The 25559-nt window shown below is 43.5% G+C and overlaps 1 protein-coding gene across 7 annotated transcripts in view; it reads left to right on the plus strand.

Moving 5' to 3' along the window:
* Positions 1 to 25559, plus strand: part of SLC39A11 (solute carrier family 39 member 11) — a 343895-nt gene that overhangs the window by 280986 nt on the left and 37350 nt on the right. For 4 of the 7 annotated variants that reach the window (XM_039325477.1, XM_039325475.1, XM_039325471.1 and 1 more), the window contains exons 7-8: positions 21291 to 21360; positions 23566 to 24016. In XM_039325477.1, coding sequence (XP_039181411.1) covers positions 21291 to 21360; positions 23566 to 24001 — 506 coding nt within the window. In that variant the 3' untranslated portion in view covers positions 24002 to 24016. Of the gene's footprint in view, positions 1 to 21290; positions 21361 to 23565; positions 24017 to 25559 lie in introns of those variants that run through there. The other 3 variants (XM_039325473.1, XM_039325472.1, XM_039325474.1) reach the window with 2 other exon arrangements.

The following is a 25559-nucleotide window of genomic DNA, read 5'->3' on the forward strand; positions in this document are numbered from 1 at the left end:
TATAGAGGAAAATTATTTCCCAGAATTATCTTTCTTTTCTAGCATTAGTAAGCAGACAAATGAAAAGATTCTTATCTGCATTTTGTTTTCTTGTTTAATAAACATACAACCATAAAGGACTCTCTTCTGTTAGAGATTTTATAAGAAAGAAAGGACCCTTCCCATTGCCTAGAACAGAGACCCCCAATCTATGGGGACACTATATTACTTTTGTAAAGTGGCTTTCTACCACAATTGGTTTTAACTGATCCTCTGACTGAAAGAGAAGCATCTCATTGGTAATTTTTTATTAATTTCACTTTACTTCTTTTTTTCTTTTGTGTGGTTTGCTCCTGTAAGTTTTCTGTGTTTAAGTACTTAAATACCTCACTATCAGAGAAGTGTCTTTATAGATAATATCTATGGTGGCTGGCTTGTTTTTCTCTAAGGCAGGGGTGTCAAACTCAATTTTAATGCTTCATCATTGCGGTTGCCCTAGGGGGGCTGGGTGGGTGCGGCCTATTGGGTGGGTGTGGATGGAGTGGGTGTGGCCTACTGGGTGGGCATGGCCAGCTCTACATCATTCACGCCAACGCTGCCTGTGGGGGGCTGGGCAGGAGTGGGACAGATCTGAGGGTCTCTGGCAGAAAGGGGTGGGACCAGAGCAGAGCCCATCAAGCCGGATATATGAAGTAGGTGAGGGCCATTTGCTGGCCACTTCCAGGCGATGGTGCATTTCTTCATTCCTCACAAAGGGTGACACCTCCCCAGCATGCACCCAGGGGGTGGGGCCGACATGGCAGGGGCTGGTTCCTCGCTGTTTCCAGACGGCTTTGTGGAGCTAAGACTGAATGCATTTCAGCATAGATGGCCACCACAAAATTGTACATTGGCTCCCGTCCGGCCTGGGCCAGGGCCAAGGCAGCGGAGGCCGTTCCCTTGCTGTTTTCAGGATGGCTTCACGGGCCACATGAAACCACTTTGCGGGCCGCATCTGGCCCCCGGGCCTTGTGTTTGATGTGTCTGCTCTAAGGAAACAAACAGATAAAATACAGTAGTAGCAGAAATGAAAGTACTTGCACATTTGTCTGTGTGGTGACAAATAAGATGTTCAGGTTATTTCCATTACATTTAAATTTTTGTCCCAGTCTTATTCCTGAACTCAATTACATCTTTGTTTTAAGTTCAGTTCTGTAATATTGGTTCTGGTCATTGAAGGTGTTATTTTGAATTCATAACCCAGAAGTCCTCTTAAGTAGCATAACTAGGCATGCATGTTACAGCATGCATGTTACAGAGAATTAATACTAAAACATTATTACAGCCAATTAGAAAGCAGTGTTGGAGAGAAGGAAACCCCATACTCCACTTGGTAATTTAACAATACTGATGATGCATTTAGTTTCTTTAAATAAATGTAGAAAAGAAATAATGCAGAATAAGGTTAAAATAATGAGCCCCCTCAACTTAATGTGGAAGCAATTAGCCATTGCTTTCTTCCAGTATTTTAAATTTCCAAGTCTAGCCCATAGTCCAAGATACCCTAGTGGTCTTCCTTCAAATATGAATGTGTCTGTTCTTTTGACATCAGCGAAGGTCAACTAAATTTCTATGCCACAATGTGGGAAGGGGACATAACATGGCTGCCCAAGTTTATTAATAAGTTGCCCTATCAAGTTAGGAAGAAAATGATTTTCACATGCAATATGAGCCGTGGAGGCGCAGTGGTTAGAATGCAGTATTGCAGGCTAATTCTGCCAGCTGCCAACAGTTCAATTCTAACTGGCTCAAGGTTGACTCAGCGATCCATCCTTCCGAGGTCGGTAAAATGACCCAGATTGTTGGGGGCAATATGCTGACTCTGTAAACCACTTAGAGAGCACTATAAAGCACTGTGAAGTGGTATATAAGTCTAAGTGCTATTGCTAAAACGTGTGATTTTAAAAAGCATATTCATATAATGTGATAACAGAGTTAGAGAAGTCATTCTGGAATGCTTTCCAGTCTCTTTAAAGAATTTTGGAAAAGTATTATTATAATTTCTATGACTAGCCCAAAATGGAGACATTCTTTGTGCAGCTACTCTGAATAAGTGAATGCTATTTAAAAGGACTCCTATTAGATGCCATTTATCACAAGGTGCCTGCAAGCAGCAGCTGGAAACATCTATAATTTTTAGTTCATTAGATATTACATTCTTTCTGATGAATAGAAATAATTCTCATTAATATGAAAGACATTAGTTTTCCTCTGCCAGAGGCTTTTCTTCATGTTTGGAAAAGAAAGTGATGGTTTTTCTTTTCCATAATGTGGGAAATGTATGTAAAATGGTTTTATATTTCTGCAATATGCCTACTTCGACATAAAACCTCTGGCAACAGAACCACATTTTGACAAGTATGTTTTTATTTACAATTTCTTGACTGTTGTATTGCTAGAGCTGATAAGAAAGGCTGCAACAAATTGGTGAGCTTCAGATGTCTTTGTTCTCTTGCCAAGGTGATAATAATAGCTAGGTAGAATATATAATTTTTAGATAAGGAATTTCTTCCTTTCAAAACCTAGCTGTAACTGAGTATGGAAGAACAGGATGTTGAAGCTACCCATACAAAGCGTATTTCAATGCTTTGTGAGTTGATCATGAATGTAGGTGTAGTTCTTTTCAATTTTAACACACAACTACTGTTAATGCTAACTGAAATGCATTAAAAATGTATATCTTCTCCAGCAGGATGGCTGTAGAGTCCAATGAATGGATGGGTTCTATGACAGTCTTCCCGCCCGACAGACTAGGTCAAAACTTTGGCCACACCCTTCCTTTGGGCGTGACTCCAGTTTTGACTTAGTCTCGTAGCCCGTTAACAGCAGAAAAAATTAGCTCCGCAGATAGTCAGAAAACTCTAATTTTACCTTAATTTAGTAGTCATCTAAATTTCTCAGTGAGCACAGGAGATGATCCGGTGATTAAATTGGAGTGCCGAGCCGGTCCATTTGAACCGTGTGGTGAGCATATCTGTGAAGATCGCACAGAGAAACGGCCCCTGTAAAGTTTAGCCTCGCTCCGTTTTTTGTCCCCCCCCAAAAAAAGGAACCAAACAGCTGAGACGCGCGGCTCCCAAGGTCCCCCGGAGCGACCGGCAGGTCCGCAGATCGCCGTTTTTTCTACCGGACAGGGATCCTTACAGACCTCCTCGTTAGGAAAGAACCCTTTCCCCTCAGCGGCAGCGCGAAGGGCCCGCGATCTCCGGAACACCAGGCAGAATCGCGGATCGCTCCATTGGATAAGTTACAGCGTTATCGGCTCAAAAAGGGGATTTTTGAAAACCCCCCCACCCTTCAACTTACCTGACGGGGGTTACCCTAGGGCCTGAAATTGCCATTTTAGCTTTGTGGCTTTGGCAGTTGGCAGTTAGGGGGAGTGGCCTTCTCCCTCATTGCCATTTTGATTGTGCTCACCACTGTCCTCCATTTTAGGTGGTTCCACCACCCGGAGTTTTTTTCTCTCAGGCACCTCCATTCCTTCCTTGGGAGCAGGCTGACACAGAGAGAGAGAGGGAGAGCAAAGTTTTTTCACTTCCTCGGGACTTTTTTTTAACAGCCCAGAGAACGGGGGACAATACAATATTTCCATCCAATCACTTCTTAATTAATCTGTGTTATTTCTAATAATTAACCTGGTGAAGGAGTGTGAGAAAATTCTCAATTTATCCCAGCTGTTGTTTAAGGTGTCAGGAAGGGCGACCTCCTATCCTCAATAGATCTCACGGAGGCGTACCTGCATATTCCCATCCATCCCAAATACAGCAAATTCCTCAGATTTACCTACGCACACCGGCATTACCAGTACAGGGCTCTACCCTTCGGTCTATCCTCAGCCCCAAGGGTATTTACCAAAATTCTAGCAGTAATAGCAGCCCATCTCAGGCTGATGCCGGTGCGTGTACAGTTTTATCTGGACGACATAATGATTCAGTCCAGCTCACACGAGCAAGCAAAATTAGACCTCCAGACCACAATCTGCATTCTACAGGATCATGGATTCTCAGTCAATGTAGAAAAGAGCCATCTCACTCCCACAAGGAAGCTCCAGCATCTGGGAGCAGTGATAGACTCATCCCAGTGCAGGGTATATCTTTTCCAGGAGCGTCGAAGCAGCATCTCGAAGCTGGTTCATCAGCTTCAGAGAGACAAGAAAGTACCTGTGATACAGCTCTCGAGGCTCCTGAGGAAGATGATATCTTGCATGGGCATTGTTCTATGGGCAAGACTCCACTCAAGGGAGTTGCAGTGGTTCCTCCTCCCCTATCAGAGGAGGAACCTCGGTACCTCCAGCAGGAGGGTCTTGGTACCAAATTATGTGCTGAAATCACTGAATTGGTGGATATCTCCCATGATGCTCAGGGGGAGCATATTCAGGGAGCTGAACTGAGTCACGCTCACGACAGATGCAAGTCTATTCGGATGGGGAGCCCATCTGGGAACTCAGATAGCGCAGGGCCAGTGGAAACAGTCGGACCTCACTCACAGCATCAATTGGCTGGAACTTCGGGCCATACACCTGGCTCTACGCCAATTCTCCCACCTAGTAATGGGAAGACACGTTCTCGTTCTAACCGACAACGTGGCAGCAAAAGCCCATGTCAACAAGGAGGGAGGAACACGATCCGTGGAACTGATGCAGGAAGCATCAGCTCTAGCTCGGTGGGCGGAAGCAAATTTGAGTTCCATCAGAGCGGAACACATCTCAGGGGAGGCAAATCTCCAGGCAGACTCCCTGAGCAGAGCCAAGGTGGACCAATCGGAATGGCGTCTGGATCCGGCTCGGTTCGAGGAGATCTCCTGGAGGTTCGGGCAACCGCACCTGGACCTATTTGCCACCCCGAAGAACACGCAACTACCCAGGTTCTTCTCCAGATTCCCGACTCCGGGGTCGGAAGGAACGGACGCTCTCAGGTGTCAGTGGCCGGCGCAACTCCTGTACGCCTTTCCACCACTCCCATTGATACCGGCGACCATACGCAAGTTGATCCTGGAAGGTGCAGAAGTACTCTTGATTGCTCCACACTGGCCACGGCGTCCGTGGTTTGCAGACCTTGTGGATCTCTCAATATCACCCCCATGGAAGATTCCCCCGGACCGAGTAATACTCAGTTAGGGCAAGCTTTTACATCCAGACCCTCAGTGGCTGCAACTAGCCGCTTGGCATTTGAACGGCAAAGTTTAGCCATGCAATCCTATTCCTCAGGGGTGATATCGATCATTCAAGCATCAAGATGGCCTTCGACAAACAGGATCTACGACGCTACATGGAAGGGGTTCTGCAGGTGGTGCTCTCTACATCACCTAGATCCAATTTCAGTGTCTATTCCCAATATCTTAGACTACCTATTAGAAGGACTTAATAAGGGCCTATCAGTCAACACCATTCGTAGACAGGTATCAGCCCTCTCAACTGTACTTTCCTGTGACACCTTAACTTCTCTGTCGCAACATCCAGCGATTAGCGCCTTTTTAAAGGTAGCAGTCAATACTAAACCTCCTGTTATACACAGGTATCCGTCTTGGAACTTGCCTAAAGTTCTTCAAGCCTTGACTTCAGCCCCATTTGAGCCTCTCGACTCATGTTCTCTCCATCATCTATCCTTGAAGATAGCCTTTCTAGTTGCTATCACTTCAGCGAGAAGAATCTCGGAACTAGCAGCATTATCAGTCAGGAAGGATCTCTGTACCTTCTTCAGGGACAAGGTGGTCCTCAGACCGGACCCTGCATTCATTCCGAAGGTAAACAGCATCTTCCACAGATCTCAGGAACTGACTCTTCCTGATTTCTGTCCAAATCCCAAACATAGGCTAGAACATAGATGGCACAAACTGGACATGCGTAGAGCGCTGTGTTACTACGTAAAGCGCACTTCGTCCTTTCGTAAGACGGAAGCTCTATTTGTTTCCTTCCAACCATCCTTCTTCCCATGGGGAAGAAGGTCTCATCTTCTACCATCGGTAGGTGGATCAGAGCTTGTATAGCCCAAGCCTTTGTCTCTCAGGCAATTCCAGTGCCCCCACACATGACGGCTCATTCAACACGCAGCGCGGCCACATCAGGAGCTTGGTCCACACAAGCCTCGGTGGAAGAGATTTGTAAGGCCGCAACTTGGTCTTCTCCCTCCGTATTCGTTAAGCATTACCGTTTAGACTCCTTTGCCGCAGCGGATGCTGCCTTTGGTAGAAGAGTGCTACAGCAAGTTGTCTCTGCTCAGGATCCAGTGGCCTAGACACTCCCTCCCAGGGGGACATGAGGGCTTTGGTATGTCCCATCCATTGGACTCTACAGCCATCCTGCTGGAGAAGGGGCATTGTCTTATCTGAACGCCTTTTCTCAGCAGGATGATGTAGAGTCCAAACCCCCCCAGGTATTAGGTCTAGGCAGGCATCGAACAAGGAGCTGCTATATTTTATATATATAAAACTCGTCTCAGTCAAAGGAAGGGTGTGGCCAAAGTTTTGACCTAGTCTGTCGGGCGGGAAGACTGTCATAGAACCCATCCATTCATTGGACTCTACATCATCCTGCTGAGAAAAGGCGTTCAGGTAAGACAACGCCCCTTCTCTCCAATGCTACATCTCTGAAGTCACATAGTGACAATGTACTTGGGTATGAAAGTCCATGGTCATGGAGGAGAGCTGGCTGGGAAGATTGGATTATCCTTATTTATGCATCTTGATATTTGCTGTTGTATGACTAATATGACACAAGAATTAAGCCTGCTGAATTGAGATATAGAAGTTTGGTGGAAATAAGGGCTTCATAACTCCCTCTAATTATGAAGGCCTGAAAGGTCTTTGACTGGTATATTCATAGGTAAAGGAGGATGCATGGTCTCAGAGAGAAAAGTAGAAAACTCCCTTCAGCGCTCCTGGCTTGGTTTGGAGAGACCAGAGACACTAGATGCAAAGTGTTCTTTTAGATCTCATGAATAAGTAGGAATTCACCCTTCTGAAGATAGGTGTCTTCAGAAGAGAAGCCATATATTATATGAATTAAAACTCCATTGTGCATTATCAGATTCCTTCTTTCCATAGAATTTAGAGTATATATGTTGTACCAATGTAAGCTTTCTTTTTATAAACCCTAGCACTGAATGCACAAAGGTTTTATTTATTTCTTAGCTGCCATCTAGAGATCATCCATACTTTGCAGCCAGCTCTAATGGTCTTTTTTTTTGATACTATATTAATTAGTGTGTGTAAATTATCCCTATCTGTTTAAACATAGATTAGATTGCATGATTTTATGTTAACTATACCAGAAATAAGTATTTTCTACATAGAAATATTTTACCTGATTGTAAAGGACCTAAAAGTGGTGCTTTTAAAAATGAAACTGTCTATCTACACCAAGGGGTCTTCAAACCTGGCCCTTTTATGACTTGTGGACTTCAACTCCCAGAATTCCTCAGCCAGGCATGCTGGCTGAGGAATTCTGGGAGTTGAAGTCCACAAGTCATAAAAGGGCCAGGTTTGAAGACCCCTGATCTACACACACAAACATATTCTTGATGTATGTGGGTTTGATAATATTTGCTTAAAGAATACTTCTAATTAAGCATTATTGGTTTTTCCCAGGGAAATTATAGGACAGGATGTGCTGCAGGTGATGGAAAGCAGTTTAAAGAAGAGAGGTTGAGGGAGATTATGGGTTTATTTGTTTGCAACCAATATAAATGGTTCTATTAATTATGTGAGCGCCAGTTTGGTGTAACGCTTAAGGCTTAGGCTGGAATGCAGGAGAACATGAGTTATGGTCCCGTCTTAGGCACAAAGCCAGGTGGGTGACCTTGGGCACTCTCTCTCTCTCCCAGCCCTAGGAAGGAGGCAGTGACAAACCACTTCTGAAAAACCTTGCCAAGAAAAAAACTACTTGTCCAGGCATAGTCTGAGAACTGGATATTATTGAATGGAAGAAAATAATAACAATTATGCAAGCAAGGTTTGTGGAGGTAAAATTTATTAAAGTTGAGTTCTACTTCTGGTTTTCTGGGCAACGCTACAGAAATAATTGATCCTAATCTTTCAATATTTTCCCAACCTCCCAGTTTGGTTTGTAATCCTGAGATATAACTCCCCTCCAAGTGCTGATGAGGTATGATAACTTTTAAAGAACAGCCATGTCAATTAAGTAATACTGTCTGCTAGCATTCTAAATTAGTGGTTTATAATCTATTTCTTTAGATTTTTTTTTATATTTCTCCTTTTGCTTGATTTGAACACACTAGTTGATTATTGGTTTCTCTATGTAAACACGAATCTTCATTTGTTATGTTAGAAAAGGTTATCCTCAGTTTGCACTAACCAGTACCCCCAAACCAGATTTCTCTCAGTTAAAAAAAAAAGATAAATGAAAATACATATTTCTACCAGGAAGCAGGGAGAGAGGGAACAGTTAGATTGGAGAGAAATTCTAAGACTTAAAAGCAGGCATCGTGAAAAAATCATTCCTCTGTTCATGATGGCAGTCTGGATGGTTTCTATTCAGTAATATTTTTTTAAAAAAAAAAATCCAAATCTTGGGAATAAAGTGTTACATAGAAGTCTGTGTAATGGATAGCTTGCCCCTGAAGTGTCACTTTATAATTAAGTGCTTCTCTAAGAAAAAATAACAAGATGAGTTAAATTTTGAAACTGCAGCGAGTAAAAGACTAATGGAAATTTCAGTATGAGTGGCAAAATAGAGGACAATATTATATATTTTCCGTATCTTCCTCCTGCTTGAGCAATCATTCTTTCTGTATTACCTTTTACCACTGAATTAAAATAAATGAGTAAAGCTCAGGAGAAAATATGAGTGTATCTATGTACGTCTATTACCACCAAATATTTTTGAAACTGAAAGGAAGCAAAATTTAGCTGTCATTAGGTCTGTTTTCACAACTTCTAAATGCATTGTGCTTTTTTGATTGCGTTGTGCTTTTTTCTCCTATGCTCAGTCGTGAGGCTTTCAGACTGAGCTTCCTTTCAGGGCTCAGATAGTAAAGAGATTTGTTTTATAATAGTAGAATAAGTTTGACATTAATTGGGATTTGTCAACATTATTATCTGCCAGCCAGCAGGTGAAAGTGAATGAAGCACTTTAATTGATTCCCAGCAAGATATTAGTCTTTTCACAGCAGTCCTCTCAAAATTTAGACCTGGAGAATTAAACCCAATTTATATGCATCCCCCAAATAAAAGGGGAAGAGGAATGAGGTTAATGGCTATAGTAGCTAATTTGGAGAGCCACTGCTGTCACCTTCCTAGGTGTCTAAGCAGTGCTTTCAAGAGCTGCCCTGATTATCAATTTAAATGTGTAAATAGTGAAGCTATGTGATATATTTTAATTGTATGAGAACAGTCCTTGATTGATCAATTATGTGCCATCAAGTCAGTGTAAACTTGTAACAATCACATTGGTAGATATTGTCCCTGATGATCCTAACCTGTCCTTTGGGTTTTCCGATGGTGCACCCATCATCATTGTAATGGAGTCCATCCATCCTGATGCTAGTTGTCCTCTTTCTTCCACTTTTCCCAGAGTTAGAACTTTTTCCAAAGAGTGGTTGGTGAGATGTTCTGGGGTTCCCATTTTTCTAAGGCCATCCCATAGCTCAGGGGTAGACAACCTTGGCTCTTTTATGACTCATGGACCTCAACTCCCAGAATTCCTGAGCCAGCCATGAAGTCCACGAGTCATAAAAGAGCCAAGGTTGCCTACCCCTGCCATAGCTTAACGTGATTTACATACTCAAGGCCTTTCTACCATCAATGAAGCACATATTGATTTCTTTTTTGGTATTTTTTTTGGCTTTCTTAATTATCCAGCCTGCGTCAGCAATAATGTTTCGTATTGCTCAGTGTTTTCTAAATCATTTTGACAATTGGCATCTCCTTTTCCATGTAGGGCTTCAATCTGCATTGGATGATCCTAACTATTCCTTCTTCGTTTCTCATCTCCTGAAGGGTAAACGGTGTGGTCTTATGACTGAGAGTATCCAATTCCAGACTATCTCAATTCTTTAGATGTCGAATTCTAGCTCCACGTTCATACTATAATTCTATGTTTGCAGCTTTGGATTTTATTTTCCCATATGGCATATCAGCAACTAGATGTCTTGAAGGCTTTAATCTAGCCGCATCATAAACACCATTATTACTCAGAAAGCATGTTGGGTGTCATCCAATCTGAGGGCCAGATTTGCTGTGGCAGTATACTGTTAATCATTTCATATTTTTATATCCTTGGTAAAAATACAGGAGTGAGTTACCATTGCCTTCCCCATGCAATAGTAATTAATTCCTTTTCCATCATCATTAATGTGATTATTTGCCTCCAGCATCTTCCTCTATTGCTGCTGCCTAGTATAGTGAAGAGGAACTAAAGAGCCTCTTGATGCGGGTGAAAAAGGAGAGTGCAAAAGTTGGCTTGAAACTCAACATTAAGAAAACCAAGATCATGGCATCCGGCCCTCTCAATTCCTGGCAAATAGATGGGGAAGAAATGGAGGTAGTGACAGATTTTATCTTCCTGGGCTCCAAGATCACCACAGATGGGGACTGCAGCCAAGAAATTAAAAGACGCTTGCTCCTGGGGAGGAAAACTATGGCAAATCTAAACAGCATACTAAAAAGCAGAGACTTCCCCCTGCCAACAAAGGTACCTACAATCAAGGTCATGGTTTTCCCAGTTGCAATGTATGGCTGTGAAAGTTGGACCATAAGAAAGGCTGAGCGCAAAAGAATTGAGGCCTTTGAATTATGGTGGTGGAAAAGACTCCTGCAAGTCCCCTGGACTGCAAGGCAATCAAACCGGTCAATCCTAGAGGAGATCAACCCTGACTGCTCTTTAGAAGGCCAGATCCTGAAGTTGAAACTCAAATACTTTGGCCACCTAATGAGAAGGAAGGACTCACTGGAGAAGAACCTAATGCTGGGAAAGATTGAGGGCACTAGAAGAAGGGGACGACAGAGAATGAAGTGACTGGATGAAGCAGTAGACGTGAGCTTAAATGGACTCCAGAAGATGGTAGAGGACAGGAAGGCCCGGAGGAACGTTGTCCATGGGGTCGTGATGGGTCGACACGACTTTGCAACTAATAACAACAAGTATAGGTACCTGCTTGCTTCATGTCTTGGTGACCTTGCTGGGAATATATACTCTTGGCATACGCTCCCAGCGTTCTTTGCTTATCCCTACAGGAACATTTCTCCCAGCCCCTACCATAATGAGGCAGAACAGCAGGATATGTGAGCATAATGATTTTTTATCCTTAAAGTAGGAACTCCCCTTATTACATAGGTCTCATGGAAATCCTTGGTTTAGAGAGGCTAATTGCAAAACATCAGATTGGCTCACCCTATAATTTTTTCCTCCATTCTTTGACTTTTACTTTCCACGCATCATTAGAAGAGGCGATTACTCTCTCCAGCATAAATTAGCGTAACCTCTTCCAGCACCTCATTTTGTATATTTATGAGTGGCACAATAGGTCATTGCAGCCCCTTCATAATTGATTTTACACTTTTGGGAACACACTTAGTGACATGTGAGTTTCTATTTTCTTTGTACAGCTCTTGCCCAACATACTGTCCTCTCACCATGTACCTTCTGCTGAACACAGTTTTCTCCTATTTATATTGTGTGGGTAGCTCCAGTTTGTATTTTGCTTGCTAGGTTTCCTCCTGGGAATTCCCAGCAGATAATTGGCCTGGCTTTTCCATGACTTAGACTGTCTTCCTTTGTTCTTACCACTGTTTGGGCAACTAAAGCATCTGTCTTTTTTTTTTCTGATGTAGTTTGCTAATATTTTGTTCTTTAAAGGATATAGCTTCTCTGACTAATGGCACAGAATTATCTCCTGCCTGGAGAAATTCTAACTGCATATATGCAGTAATTGTGCATCTAGGGTCCTTTCTCTCACACACTGAATATAAGACTATCTTGTGCAGTAAAATGGCACATTTATCATTGGCCAAAGGTAGATAGAAGTGTGCAATTTTTTTCAGACCTTCATATTTTTTTGAGTGTATTGAGAATGGTAATGCAGTAACATATGGAAAACTACAGGTTTTTCATCTAGATCAGGGGTGTCAAACTGCCGGCCCGTAGGCCGCTTGCATCATATGGAAGCCACACCCACCCCAGCTCCAGCAGTGCAAAAGAAGTCGCGATATGTCACGACATGTCACGTGATGTGACGAGTTTGACACTCGTGATCTAGACCTAAGAGACCAATGTTACTTTCTCACAGTGCCAATAGTCCTTATCTTACAGCCACAATTCAGATCAGAATATCCATTACTAAGCAAGGTAGTTGTTAAATGAGTTGCACCTGATTTTGTGACCTCTCGCTGCGGTTGTTAAGCGAATCACTGCAATTGTTAAGTGAATCATGCAGTTATTAAGCAAATCCTGCTTTCCTCATTGACTTTGCTTGTCAGAGGTCAGCTGGGAAGGTCGCAAAGGGTGATCACATGACCCTGGAGCGTTGCAACCATTGTAAATACAGGCTGATTACTCAAGTGTCCGCATTTTTATCAAATAATTGTGATGGTTGTAAATTGTGATGGTTTTCTAATTCTTTCTCTTCTCTTCTGCTGTCTCCAGATACTGGCACATCTGCAATCCAGACTTTTTTTGTCTTTTTTATTGACAGTTGTTAAGTGGCAGATGCCTTTTCTATTTGAATTCTGAAGTCCCAGGACATTTTAGCTTCTTCATTTTCTATTATTTGTCTATTTTGTGGTCCCGCTAGTTCTTACTTGCAGGCAAATGGTATTTCTTTCAAATATTTCAATGCACTATTGTTGCTACTGTGTGGTGCTGTTGCTTGTAGTCAGTCTATATGATCTTCTTACAACAGTTAATTAGATAATCCAGTTGTTTCTTCAGGTTCTTTGCAGAGGTGGCATTTGCTGTTTCCTTCTGTCTTCTCAATTCTGACTTAGTATGAATTTGTTCTTTAAGGTCTGGTCTGGTGCAGCCAGAATTAGCTTCTTTGTGCCTTTCTTAAATTGTTCTGCTTTTAGCCATTGTCAGTTTTGTTATCTGGTTTGCCAGCTATTTTTGTTACATACTGGCTATGTAATACTTTGCCTTACCATATGTCTTTTCTCTTCTTCATTTGGTCTTTCTTGAAAGCCAATTTCATCTATTCAGTACTCAGTAATGCTTCAAGATATACCAGCTTCAATGCATCTGCTTCACTGTTCTTCAAATATTCTTCCAATGCTTTTTTTATCTTTTTCACACATTATACACCCATCTATTTTTCTTGGTAAATAGAGTCTGTCAACATATTATTTTTTTTAAAAATACCTTGATGTTTTTTATCCAGGTAAGAATTATTCCACGCACATTCGCTTTTGAGACATAGGGAATATAAGTGAGGGGAAAAAAATAGAAGCCTCCATAATTGAGTTAAGGAGAACAAGCCAATTATGCAGGAATTACTTCAAAATTCATCTCTGGTGAGCACAAAATATTGTGTGATTTCTTGCACCTGTTTGAAGGCTAAATGCTTTCTTTCCCTATTAACAGATAATGCAATTGTAATTAAGGCAGTTCAGATTTATCCCCTGCAGAGCTGAAAATACACCTGGCAGAAGGGTGTCTTAATGGAACATGCAGAGTTCTTTACTATAATAACTTTTAAAAAATGTAAATCTGACTAACAACAAATTTCATCTCCTGTGAGTTAACATGTCCTAAGAATTCTAATTTTCACATCAGCAAAGCTGACAAAGCAAAAGTGGCTTTACTGACAAAAGTCATTTCAGTCATTATTTTTCGCCAATAAGGAATTATGTTTATATTTTCCTATGTGGGATTTGCTTGAAAAACAAATGCTGTGCCTTATGTTTTTCTCCTTTGACATTTCAGATGTGGAACAGCCATCTTAAATACAGTTTTGTTGGGCTGTTTAGTCCCTCAGACCTGTTCAAGTAGACAAGGTAGCTTTACATTGGAATGTAGTGTAAAATTATTATGGAATTCTTATCAGTCCAGCTATAATGGCCAGTGATCAGGGATGATGGTAGTATAATTATATCATGGGATTCTTTTTTATATATAAAGGATTATAAAGGCAGGCAGGAATCAGAATTTTATTACAAAAATATATTGTTTTACAATAATATGCAAAATAGAGGGTTGATTCATTATAGTCAGTGATTAGTGTCACTTTTAATGTTTGCATTTGTAAACATTACCTGTTTTTTCTGGCTTATTCTAACATAATTCCTTTTTAGTTAGATTTTGGTTTCAACTTTGAAGTTTTTTCTTTACTTAGCAGCAGTTTTTTCATCCAAACCTTAAGTTCTTATCTTTAGTCCTCTTGTTCTCACTCTCCCCTGATTATTTATCTCTGCTAACACTTTCTTATCTCTTTTATTGCTTTACAACTTTTTTTATTTTGACTCTTTCCTTCCTCCTTCTTTCCCAGAGTTACTTGTTTAGCTTCTTCCAGCTTCTTGATTCAAGCATGGTGCAGTTTGTCTGTCATATTAGGACAATGGTGACTTTTCTGTGGATGCATTGTCATTCCTGCTTCTTAGCCCTTCGTTCTTCTCCAAAGAACTACTATGTGGGACTTTCCTCTGGGTGAATACAGGCATCTTTTTTCACCTTTCTTCTTCTCCATGTGTCAGCCTCTTTGTGGATGGTGCTGCTTGCTGGCTCCTCCTTTTGCTGGCCCTAGTAGCCAGTCAACATTTTCAAAGGACTCTGCAGAACAGACAGTTGAGAAAACAAGACTAAACTTTGTCTTTCTATCATCAGCTTTGCCTAGAACCTCTGAAGGTTTTGGTCTTCTCTGTTTCTATGTCACCACATACTCATACCACTAGCAGCCCCTTCTTTAAACAACAACTCTTTTTACTACTAGTTTTCAACTGATCCTATTTAATATCTGAGCTGCAGAAGCTGCTTGGATGAAAAGTGAAACGTCTTCAGAGAGAAAAAAGAAAGTCCAGTTGCCCCGTGAAAAAGCACCTTTGGGATAACCATGACCTGGATGATAGAGAATCTCCATAAACACCCTATTTAATACTTTTCAATTTCATCTCCTCGCATTTAGAAAGACGTTTGTTGATATGCTTCAGGAATGCAGTCCTGTAGGATATACTAACAAGTGGCTAATCTTGAAAGAAAGTAGGTAGAAATTGCTCTCTGACAAGGTGAATACTATATTATGCTTTAGTTTCATCAGGACAAAAAACATAACACTTTACACCAATATAATTTGTGTCACGTGTCTTCTGAAACAAGTATCCCATCTGTTCTCTTCCCTACATGTGGCGTCTTGAGGTAGTTAGAATGCTGATGAGTAGTTTTTGTCTTCCATATATTTCTTCTCCATCTGTGTCCATGCTATATTATCGTTGTTCAATTACTGTGATGCTTTGAATATCTGTTCCCAACTTTTAAAATACGTTAGTTCCGTATAAAAAATCATCTTGCACAGCATGATCCTTAAGATTAATGTCTAATAGTTTTATGTTGTAATACCAGCTCCAAATTGTGATGCTGAGCTACAGTAGTAATTCCAGCATCTAATGTTGTGCCCTTGTGTAAACTTTTAGGCTTAAAATTATAGAGCGGAACAATCAAACATATATGAGTTTTATGCTCCCAGTGGGGGCATAATGATGGCTTCTTTGGAAGCCATCATTAATGTCATTATTTGTTGAGTCCTTGGCGGGAAGCAGACACGAGAAGCAGTTGAAGTTCTCAGTTTCCTTTATTCAGCGTTCAGCTTACAAGTAGATGGCTTCAGCAGCTCCCCAAACCTCCCAGCTTCTTATATAGACGCTTCCCGGGTAAATGTGTTACTTTTCCCGCGCCAGCACCCGCGCATGCGCACGGCGCTGGCGACAGCCTGTCTGGTCCCGGGCAGCTTTGCACCTGCCCGGGACTGCCTGCAAACGCCCGAGCCGTTTGCAAGGCTCGGGACATAACACCCCTTTCCCCCGGGCTAAAACTACTACCAACATATAAACATTTATTTTATGCAGTGTTCTGCTTCTCAGTGCTCCTATCGTTACCTGGCTTTTGTTTAGCCAGCAATGTTATGTAATCCTCTAAGTATTTAGGAGACTTCTTTGCTCTCTGTGACCTTCTCAGCTCTGGGTTACTAGCATGAGTTCCCTGACTGGAGGGAGATGTGAGCCTGTTCTCCTTATTTTGCCTTGGTGCCTTCCAAGGACTGTGTCCCAATGCCTGGCCTGCTTGCTTGCCCACCGGGCTCGTCAGGCCAGGGCTTCTGTCACTTTGTGACCTGGTTGACCTGCCTAGCTGTAGACCCTCGGGCCCCTTGAAGTGATAGCCACTGCTGGGCGTCTCTGTTGAACCTCCTAGGTCCGTCCAAGACCTGTCAGGAGGCTGACCATTCCCTGAACCCCGTTCTGTGTCCGGGCTTGTGTGGGTTCCTGTACTTTCCCAAAACTCAGTTACTCCCTGATTTGGGCTAGAGGTGTTGTAGTCGGGACTTGGTTCCTCGACCACCTCCCTGTATGTTTGACCCCCTGTAGAATTTGGGGTAAGGTCAGGCCAACCTTGGGGATTGTGTGCCAGCTCTCTTGCGGGGAATGATTTGTTGGGATGCCCCCAGGTATCCTCTGTGACTGGAGTGCTGTGTGATGTGTGTGGAAGGTGAGTATGCCCCCGGGGTGACTCCCTGGCTGGAGTAGGCGTGAGTGCCTGTTGTGTGGGTAAGCTCCATGAATTCCTTTTCGGAGCAATTGCGGAACTCTGGGATGGGCCGTTTGTGGCTCCATCAGTGGAGATGGGCAGCAGCTCGTGCCCTTCCCTTTGCTCCAAAGGGTCCCCCTCCCCCCCTGGAAAAGACCCAGGAGTCTCATCTGAAAAGTCCCGCCTAGGGCGGAGTTGGTCGATGTGCCGACGCAGGACACGACCGTTGTCCAGGGCAACCTCGTAGGAGAGAGGACCTGTGACCCTGGAAATAGAAGCGGGGACCCAGGTATGACCAGGCCCGTAATTGCGAGCCCAAACCGGGGCACCCACAAGTAGTTGTCTAGGTGCCCTAGGATGTGAGGTAGATGAAGGCAGTCTGTCCGGATGCAACCGGTCAAGTTTAGTAGTAAGTTGACGCCCCCAGCGAAGTTCAGCTGGGCTTCTCCCTGTAGAAGTGGACGGTGTGGTGCGATAAGAAAGGAGAAAGTCAGCCAACCTGTGATGCCAGTCCCCGTAGGTGAGTTTTTCAAGGCGTCCTTTGTGATGCGCACCATACGTTCAGCCATACCGTTGGTGGACGGGTGGAAGGGTGCAGACGTGGCATGACGAATCATGTTAGCCTGTAAGAAAGCTTGGAATTCGGAGGAAGTGAATTGAGGGCCGTTGTCAGACACGATGACATCTGGAAGCCCGTGTGCAGCAAAAATCCCCCTCAGTACCTGAATAGTCTTTGCAGTGGTGGTGGATGAGACAGGTACAACCTCAAGCCATTTTGAATGGCTGTCAACAAGGACCAAGAAGAACTGGCCCTGAAAGGGCCCAGCGTAGTCAATGTGCACCCTAGACCATGGGGACTGTGTTTCCTCCCATTTATGCACGGGAGCTTGGGGCATCTCTGGGCGAGATCATTGGCACAGGTGGCATGCATGCACCTGAGCCTCAATATCCTTATCTAAAACAGGCCACCACAAGTGGCTGCGTGCAAGAGCCTTCATACGAACAATGCCAGGATGACCCTCGTGGAGGGATTCTAAGACCCTAGTCCTCATTGAGGAGGGAATGACAACTCTGTTTCCCCAAAGCAGACAACCCTGAGAAAGGGACAACTCGTTTCTTTTGGACCAGAAACTCTGAAACTCAGGACTAGGGCAGTGCTCAGGCCAACCGGACAAAACCCAGGAACGGACACGTGAAAGTGTGTGATCTGTACCTGTTTCAGCGGCAACATCCCTGGCACAAAGAGGGAGCTCGGGCAAGGCTTGGATTGATAGAATGTTGACAGCTGGCGCAGGGTCAGCTTCTACTACTGGCAGAGGCAATCTACTGAGGCCATCAGCATGGCCCATTTCTTTCCCAGGCTTGTGGAGTAAAGAAAAATCATATGCAGACAGAAAAATAGACCACCTAAGCATTCTAGGGGAAATGATTTGGGGAGTCTGCTTACGTGTGGTAAACAGTCCCAGCAGAGGCTTATGGTCAGTAAAGACCGTGAAATGCCTGCCATAGAGAAAATCGTGGAATTTTTTAATTCCAGCGACAACAGCCAGAGCCTCCCTGTCTATCTGAGCGTAGTTGCGCTCAGCAGAAGACAATGTGCTGGAGTAATATGCAACAGGAACCTGAGTTCCATCAGACCTGAGGTGGCTCAGGACAGCTCCTACCCCGTAAGGGGACGCATCACATGCGATGCACACAGGAAGAGATTCGTTGAAATGTGCAAGTACACTGTTAGAAGTGAGCAAGGCCTTGACTTTGTTAAAGCAAGCCTCATGTGTATGTGACCACTGCCACACTGCTTGTTTGTCTAGTAGCCTGTGAAGAGGCTCAGCTACACTAGCTTTATGTGGAAGAAAAGAATTGTAGAAATTCAGGAGGCCCAGGAAGGCCTGAAGTTCGGCCTTGGACTTTGGCCTAGGTGCTTCTAAAATAGCTGTCAGTTTGGATTCAGCAGGGTGAATCCCAGCAGCATCAATTTTGAACCCCAGAAATTCAGTAGAAGGCACCCCAATCTTGCATTTGTCTTTTTGAGCTTGAGGCCTGACTTCCTGAATCTTAACAGAACAGCCCTTAGCCTTTCAGCTAGAATGTGTGTGGAGTCTCCTGCAATTAAGACATCATCAAAGTAGGGGCAAACCCCTGGTATACCCCGTAGTGTGTTTTCCATTACGCTTTGGAAAATCCCAGGAGCGACATTCACTCCAAACTGCAGCCTTTTTACCTTAAAGGCTCCCCTGTGGGTCACAATAGTCTGAGCTATAGCAGCATCATCATCAACAGGCAGCTGTTGATACGCTTGAGCTAGGTCAAGCTTTGCAAAAACGCGCCCCCCCTTGAGGGAGGCCAGAATATGACTGACCACAGGAACAGGATAGGCATGTTGCTGCAATGCCTTATTCAGAGTGCATTTGTAGTCAGCACAAATGCGAATGTCCCCATTTGCCTTTAGAGGCGTGACAATGGGGGTCTCCCAAGGGACTGGAATCAACAGGTTCTAGGATTCCCTGTTGGATCAGTTTGTCTAACTCAGTGTCAATTTTACTCTTTAAAGCAAAAGGGACCCTTCTTGCTTTAATTCTAATGGGAGTGACAGTGGGGTCTAGCTTTAAGGACACAGGGGGTCCTTTGAATGTGCCCAGCTGGGGGCTGAAAACATCTGCAAATTCTTTGCAGACTTCCTGTAGGTCGAGTGTTTGTAAACTGTTGAGTCCTGTGACGTGTATCCCCAGGGCCTCAAACCAATCGAGTCCTATGAGACTCGTTCGTTCACCCCCTACTACTAACCAGTCTAGTGGACCTTCAAAACTCTTGTATTGCACGTTAAGGGTGGCCTCCCCCTTAACACACACTCTTGAATTTTGAAAATCTGTTAACACAATGTCAGAAGGCCTTAACTTGGCCTGAGTTCCACTACCGGAACAAATCTTCCTAAATGTATGCAAGGAGATAATTAAAAAGGCAGACCCTGTGTCTAGTTCCATAGATAATGGAACCCCTTGTAGCTTCACCTTGAGTGACAGCTTTTTCTTAATTGGCTTGTGTGTGCCTGTCCTAAGAATGCTTCTTCGCGAAGCGCAAAACCCTACCCTATTCTGGCTGAGGAATCTGGTACCTTTCAGGCACGGTTCTTCCTGAGGTTGTACCTTTCGTCGGCCCAGACACACAGCTGCAATGTGTCCTTGTTTGCCGCATGCCCGGCAGGTAGCGGAGCGGAACTTGCAGTCGATTCTCCTGTGGCGACCTCCACAGCCGATGCACTTGAGCGGAGCTGAAGAGCTTCCCTTCTGTTTTTCTTCCGTCGTGGGGTGGAGACGGTCGACTTCCTCGTCCGGATCCTCCTCGGAGTTCCTTTGGGCGTCTTCCTGGTGCACGGATGCAACCTCTGGACTGTTTCTGATCGGCCGCATGTTCTTGATAGCGCCGCCTGCTGCTTCTTCTGGGTGACTTCCCTTAAGGCATCTTGGTAGGACAGTTCTTCTTTAGCGAAAAGTCTCTGTTGTAGATCTCGATGCCTTAACCCGCACACGAATCGGTCCCTCAGTCGTTCTTCGAGGTATTTGAACTCGCAGTGCTTGGCGGCCTTCCGTAATGCGGCGATGAATTCTTTGGCCGACTCACCGGGCCGTTGATCCCTCTGCTCGAAGGTGTGGCGCCATGCGATGACGGACATCTTGGGGTGGAAGTGCTTCTTCAGTAGCTTCTTCAGATCTGCGTAGCTTACAGACTCTACTGGAACAGGTGCTGCAAGGTTTTCTGCGATGTCGAAGGCGTCTTGACTGCAAACACAAAGCAGGGTGGCAGCCTTCAAGCTCTCTTCCCTCACTTGGTTTGCCTTGAAGTAGTTCTCCACCCTGGCTACGTAGGACTCCCACCGCTCTGGATGTGAGACGTCGAATTCCGAAAGCCTTCCGATTTTCGCCGTCTTCAAATTTTCAGGAGACGGGTCTATCAGCCAGCCTACCCCCGAATGCGCACCGGATTGGCGGGCAGCTGCCGAGTCGACGCCGTTCCTTTCCGCCGCTCAGGACTCCTTGGGTAAGCTTACACTTCTTCCTTTCCAGGTAGTGCAAGGCATCCCACCTTCGTCGCCCGTGTTGAGTCCTTGGCGGGAAGCAGACACGAGAAGCAGTTGAAGTTCTCAGTTTCCTTTATTCAGCGTTCAGCTTACAAGTAGATGGCTTCAGCAGCTCCCCCAACCTCCCAGCTTCTTATATAGACGCTTCCCGGGTAAATGTGTTACTTTTCCCGCGCCAGCACCCGCGCATGCGCACGGCGCTGGCGACAGCCTGTCTGGTCCCGGGCAGCTTTGCACCTGCCTGGGACTGCCTGCAAACGCCCGAGCCGTTTGCAAGGCTCGGGACATAACATTATTGATCTTTGTTTTGAATAATTTCCATCTTAACCAGTAATGTGTTTTGTAGATATCAGAGAATTTATAATTTCCAGGATAGTGGAAAATTGTAGGCTTATACATCAGGTAAGAACTGTTGCTATTCTGCAAGTTTTATATAAACCAAAGATTTGAATAGAACAATCTGTCTGCCAAGCTAATTGCAGGATTAATAACCACGGCTTTTTTGCTCTGTTTCAGAGGGTTTGGCTGTTGGTGTTGGATTTGGTGCTGTTGGAAAGTCACCTTCTGCAACTTTTGAAAGTGCAAGGTAATTGGTGTGATTTTAATTTATATACTGGTGGGATTTCATTTTTGATGTGTGCCGTTGTGCCCTCAGTGAAAAAATGACAATAAAGGTTATTTTATCTTATCTTCATTAGCTTTAGTTGCTCATTTGCACGGTTGATAATTCTGTGCCAGAATAATATATTCTTTCACAAATGCATAGATTCCCAAGTGTGGCTTTGATCTATCTGCTGTTTTACACATATAGTGAAGTAAATATCTGCCCTCTACTCCCATCAGCTTCCCAGTTTCCAAATATCTGCAGCATTCTGACCCTTTTTGATCGTCTTCTTATTTTATCCTCCCCAGAGAAATACATAAGTACACATAATCTTTATTTCTGATTTTTCCCTTTGCAAAAAATAGGGGGAAAGGAATGTCTGAATTGGCCAAAGAACAGTTATCATTGTTTCTGCTTTTTCCTTACATGTTTGATTTTCTTTTTTTTTTTTTAGTCATTTTCTAGTATTCTAGAATCTAGCTCCCCAGTTCTCCTAGTCTCAACTTTTCATTACATGCAACATCTTTATCCATGGTTGTATACTGGGATGCAACCCCACAAATAAGATCAACCTGTACTTTAAGACTTCATTTTGTACACAAAAGTTCACTCCTGCCTATTATTTTCAACAAGTTGTGATGGAATGTAATAAGGAGATGGATTCCCAGGAGGGAGCTGGTGCATAGAAGCATAAGAGGCAATTCAGCCCATATATTATGTATGAAAGAAAGAGGGTAAAGACAGGCCCTTCCCAAGAGTTTTCAGAATATATGGTAGATGCAGATGGCAGAATGTTCAATGCGGCAAGATTTTGTCCATAGGTATGAAATAATAAAGAACTCAGCTTGGAAGAATCACCACATGTCTTTCTTGGTTTTGGGCTGACAGCTAGATCAGAGGAGTCTTAATTTCTTAAGACAATAGATGCAGAAAAGAGGAGCCAACTATTCTACCTTATTAAACTAGCCTTTTAATGTGAATATCTGAAATCCATATCTGAAATAATGAAGAATTACGGCAATACATTTACGACTGCCTCTTATGTTTTATTGAGGTTAATATGGAGGATGCTACTAGTAATGACAATGTAAGCGTATAAGAGTGGGTGGTAAAATTGTTAAAAATAGGGTTGGCAATACTACTGTTCCAATCAAGCATTCTTTTTCTCTCTCCAGTTGTTCTAAAGCAATGTAGAACACCTTTATGTGAATCCAGGCCGTGCTAGGAATGTTTACTGCTGAGGGGCTGCATCTGTCTGTGTCTTCTAGACATTCAGGGTTTCATCTAATATTTATCATTAAAAAACTGCCCTTCTTTAATACTAGGGAGAGCAATACATGCTTGAAATAATCAATGAAAAGGTAGCATTATAACAAAGTTGGGTTCACTTGAGTGTGACAAGAGAACATAGCTTTAAATGTAAAAAATGTCCATACAGAGACATAGCTTTCTTTGCTTTACCATCTCACTAAATATATTTTTTCATGTTTATAGTCAGGCTGCTCTATCCAAAAATAAAAAACCGTTATCTTTTTTTAATAACTTGAGAAAATATGGTCTACTTTTAAATCCAAATTGAAAGGTTTTATGAAGATTAGAACTGTCTAGGCACAAATCATTAGGCATTATTATTATTTAAATTAGTTATGGCTGTCCACTCCAATATAGCTTGAGAAGCAACCAGTCCACTAAACACAGGCAGGGAGAAGGAAAGTTCAAATCTTGGAAAAATACATATGCGCTATGTAGAATCAGATCCATGTCTTGTTGAAACTGTTTAATATTCAATAAATATTTTTTCTTATTTGCCCTGAGTCTAATTCCAAAAAGAAAATCCTGAGACAATTTTCTGACAGCAAGAGCATTTTCTCCAGCACAGGAGATGGAGAATCCACCAATGGGTTTAGACTGTGTTCCTGCCCAATCAGATCAAGTCAGCCAAACCTGCTATCCCTGTCCTGGACTAGGGTGTCCCAGTCTCGACTTAATCTTGCCCAGGACAGACGTACAAATTTGGTTCATAGGCAGGTAGATCAGTCCCATTGGTAGATTTTCCATTTTACCTCAGTCTTCTGAGCAGCGCTGGGATCAGCGCTTCTTTCAGTCTGACTGTCCAACACCCCCAAAATTTCTTGCCTTTCCTTTTTCTAGATGAATGGAGGCTAAGGTTAACTCTCTATTCCACAGGGCTCAGGAAATCATGCTTCCAGATTTCTGCCCTAATCCATCTCATGATCTGGAACGGCAATGGCACCTTCTGGAGGTTCATAGGGCGTTCCGTTGTTACATCAAACGGACGGCTGCCTTCCGCAACTCTGAGGCCCTCTTCGTTTCCTTCCACCCTTCTTCCAGGGGTCAGAAAGTGTCTGCCTCCACGATTGGTAGGTGGATCAGGGCGTGCATCACAGGGGCATATCAGTCCGAGTCATTGCTGGTTCCACGTCGGGTCACGGCCCACTCAACAAACAGTGCAGCTACCTCTGCAGCATGGGCTACTCAGGCATCCATTGAGGACGTTTGTAGGGCGGCTACATGGTCTTCACCCTCGCCCTTTATCCGACACTACAAACTGGACAAGTTCGCCTCTGCGGAGGCCTCCTTTGGCAGGGGAATTCTCCAATAGGTTGTACCTTGAGATGCCTCACCGGACCTGGCTGCTTCCCTCCTACAGGGACAGTAGGCTTTGGTATGTCCCATTGGTGGATTCTCCATCTCCTATGCTGGAGAAGGAGTGTTGTCTTACCTGAACGCCTTTTCTCAGCACGGAGATGGAGAATCCACTCCCACCCTCGCAGGTTCTTTAGGCCTAGGGTTAGGTTCTGTGAACCAACACGTCATACTTTCAGTCAATGGCTTCGCCCACGTCGAGACTGGGACGCCCTAGTCCAGGATAGGCGTAGCAGGTTTGGCTGACTTGATCTGATTGAGCAGGAACACAGTCTAAAACCATTGGTGAATTCTCCATCTCCGTGCTGAGAAAAGGCGTTCAGGTAAGACAACTCCCCTTCTCTGTAATTCCAGTTTTACAACAGGAGAAATTATCTGAAATGTCCTAGATCAACACCCTTTGTATTGACCTTGTCATTGAATGCCCACTTGGCATCAGAACTAAACAGTGTAGCATGAGAAAGGTGCCAACACAGATGGACCAATTCACCTTGATGATTAATCAGCTAGCTCAGCAAATAGGTCAGAACTTTTCCTGTTGCCCAGGCTTAAAGTATCTTGTAACCATTCCCTCTATCTGATTTCCCCAAGATTCTTTCCTTGGCTCTCTACAGGCTTTGTAATGAAAATCTGCACCTTCAATTACACCAGGAGGTTACTAGGAGCTGATACAGGTCATAAATTAGAGTGCTACATGAATGTCCCATCATCCATAACTATCAGCTTCAGTGTATTCTGGAGCAATTGTAGCTTTGGTATTGTTTTCAAGGGCAGTGCCATGTAAAACATATAAGGAACAGTTGCTGGAATTGGGTATGTCTAGTTTAATGAAGAGAAGGACGAGGGGTGATATGATACCAGTGTTCCAATATCTCAGGGGCTGCCACAAAGAAGAGGGAGTCAAGCTATTCTCCAAAGCACCTGAAGGCAGAACAAGAAGCAACGAATAGAAACTAATCAAAGAAAGAAGCAACCTAGAACTAAGGAGAAATTTCCTGACAGTTAATCAGTGGAACAACCTGCCTCCGAAGGATGTGAATGCCCCAACACCGGAAGTTTTTAGAAGAGACTGAACAGCCATTTGTCTGAAATGGTATAGGGTTTCCTGCCTGAGCAGAGGGTTGGACTAGATGACCTCCAAGGTCTCTTCCAACTTTATTACTATTACTATGTAGAGCACATTGTAATATTCCAGCTTGGAAGTGATTAAGGCATGAGTGGTGACAAACAGGACCTCCATAACTCAGCTAGCAAAACTCCATAATTGAGCTAGCAAAACTCTACTAAAAATTAAATAAATTAGCACTGAGATTCTGATTGTGCAGAATTTGACCATTTCACAGAAGAATGTCCTGCAAAATGGTAACAAAGTCCAATAGTTCTGGAAAAAGGGAACCTGTTATTGGCAGATGATCCAATTACGCCAAACTGGCTTGTCAGGAAACAAGTCCCATCCTCCACAGGCTCACAGATATTTTTGAAATCCCCATTAATTTTAACTATTCCATCTAAAC

Source organism: Crotalus tigris, unplaced genomic scaffold (genome assembly GCF_016545835.1).
Source record: "Crotalus tigris isolate CLP2741 ecotype Arizona unplaced genomic scaffold, ASM1654583v1 scf7180000024337.5909745, whole genome shotgun sequence".
In the NCBI taxonomy this organism is placed as follows: domain Eukaryota; kingdom Metazoa; phylum Chordata; class Lepidosauria; order Squamata; family Viperidae; genus Crotalus; species Crotalus tigris.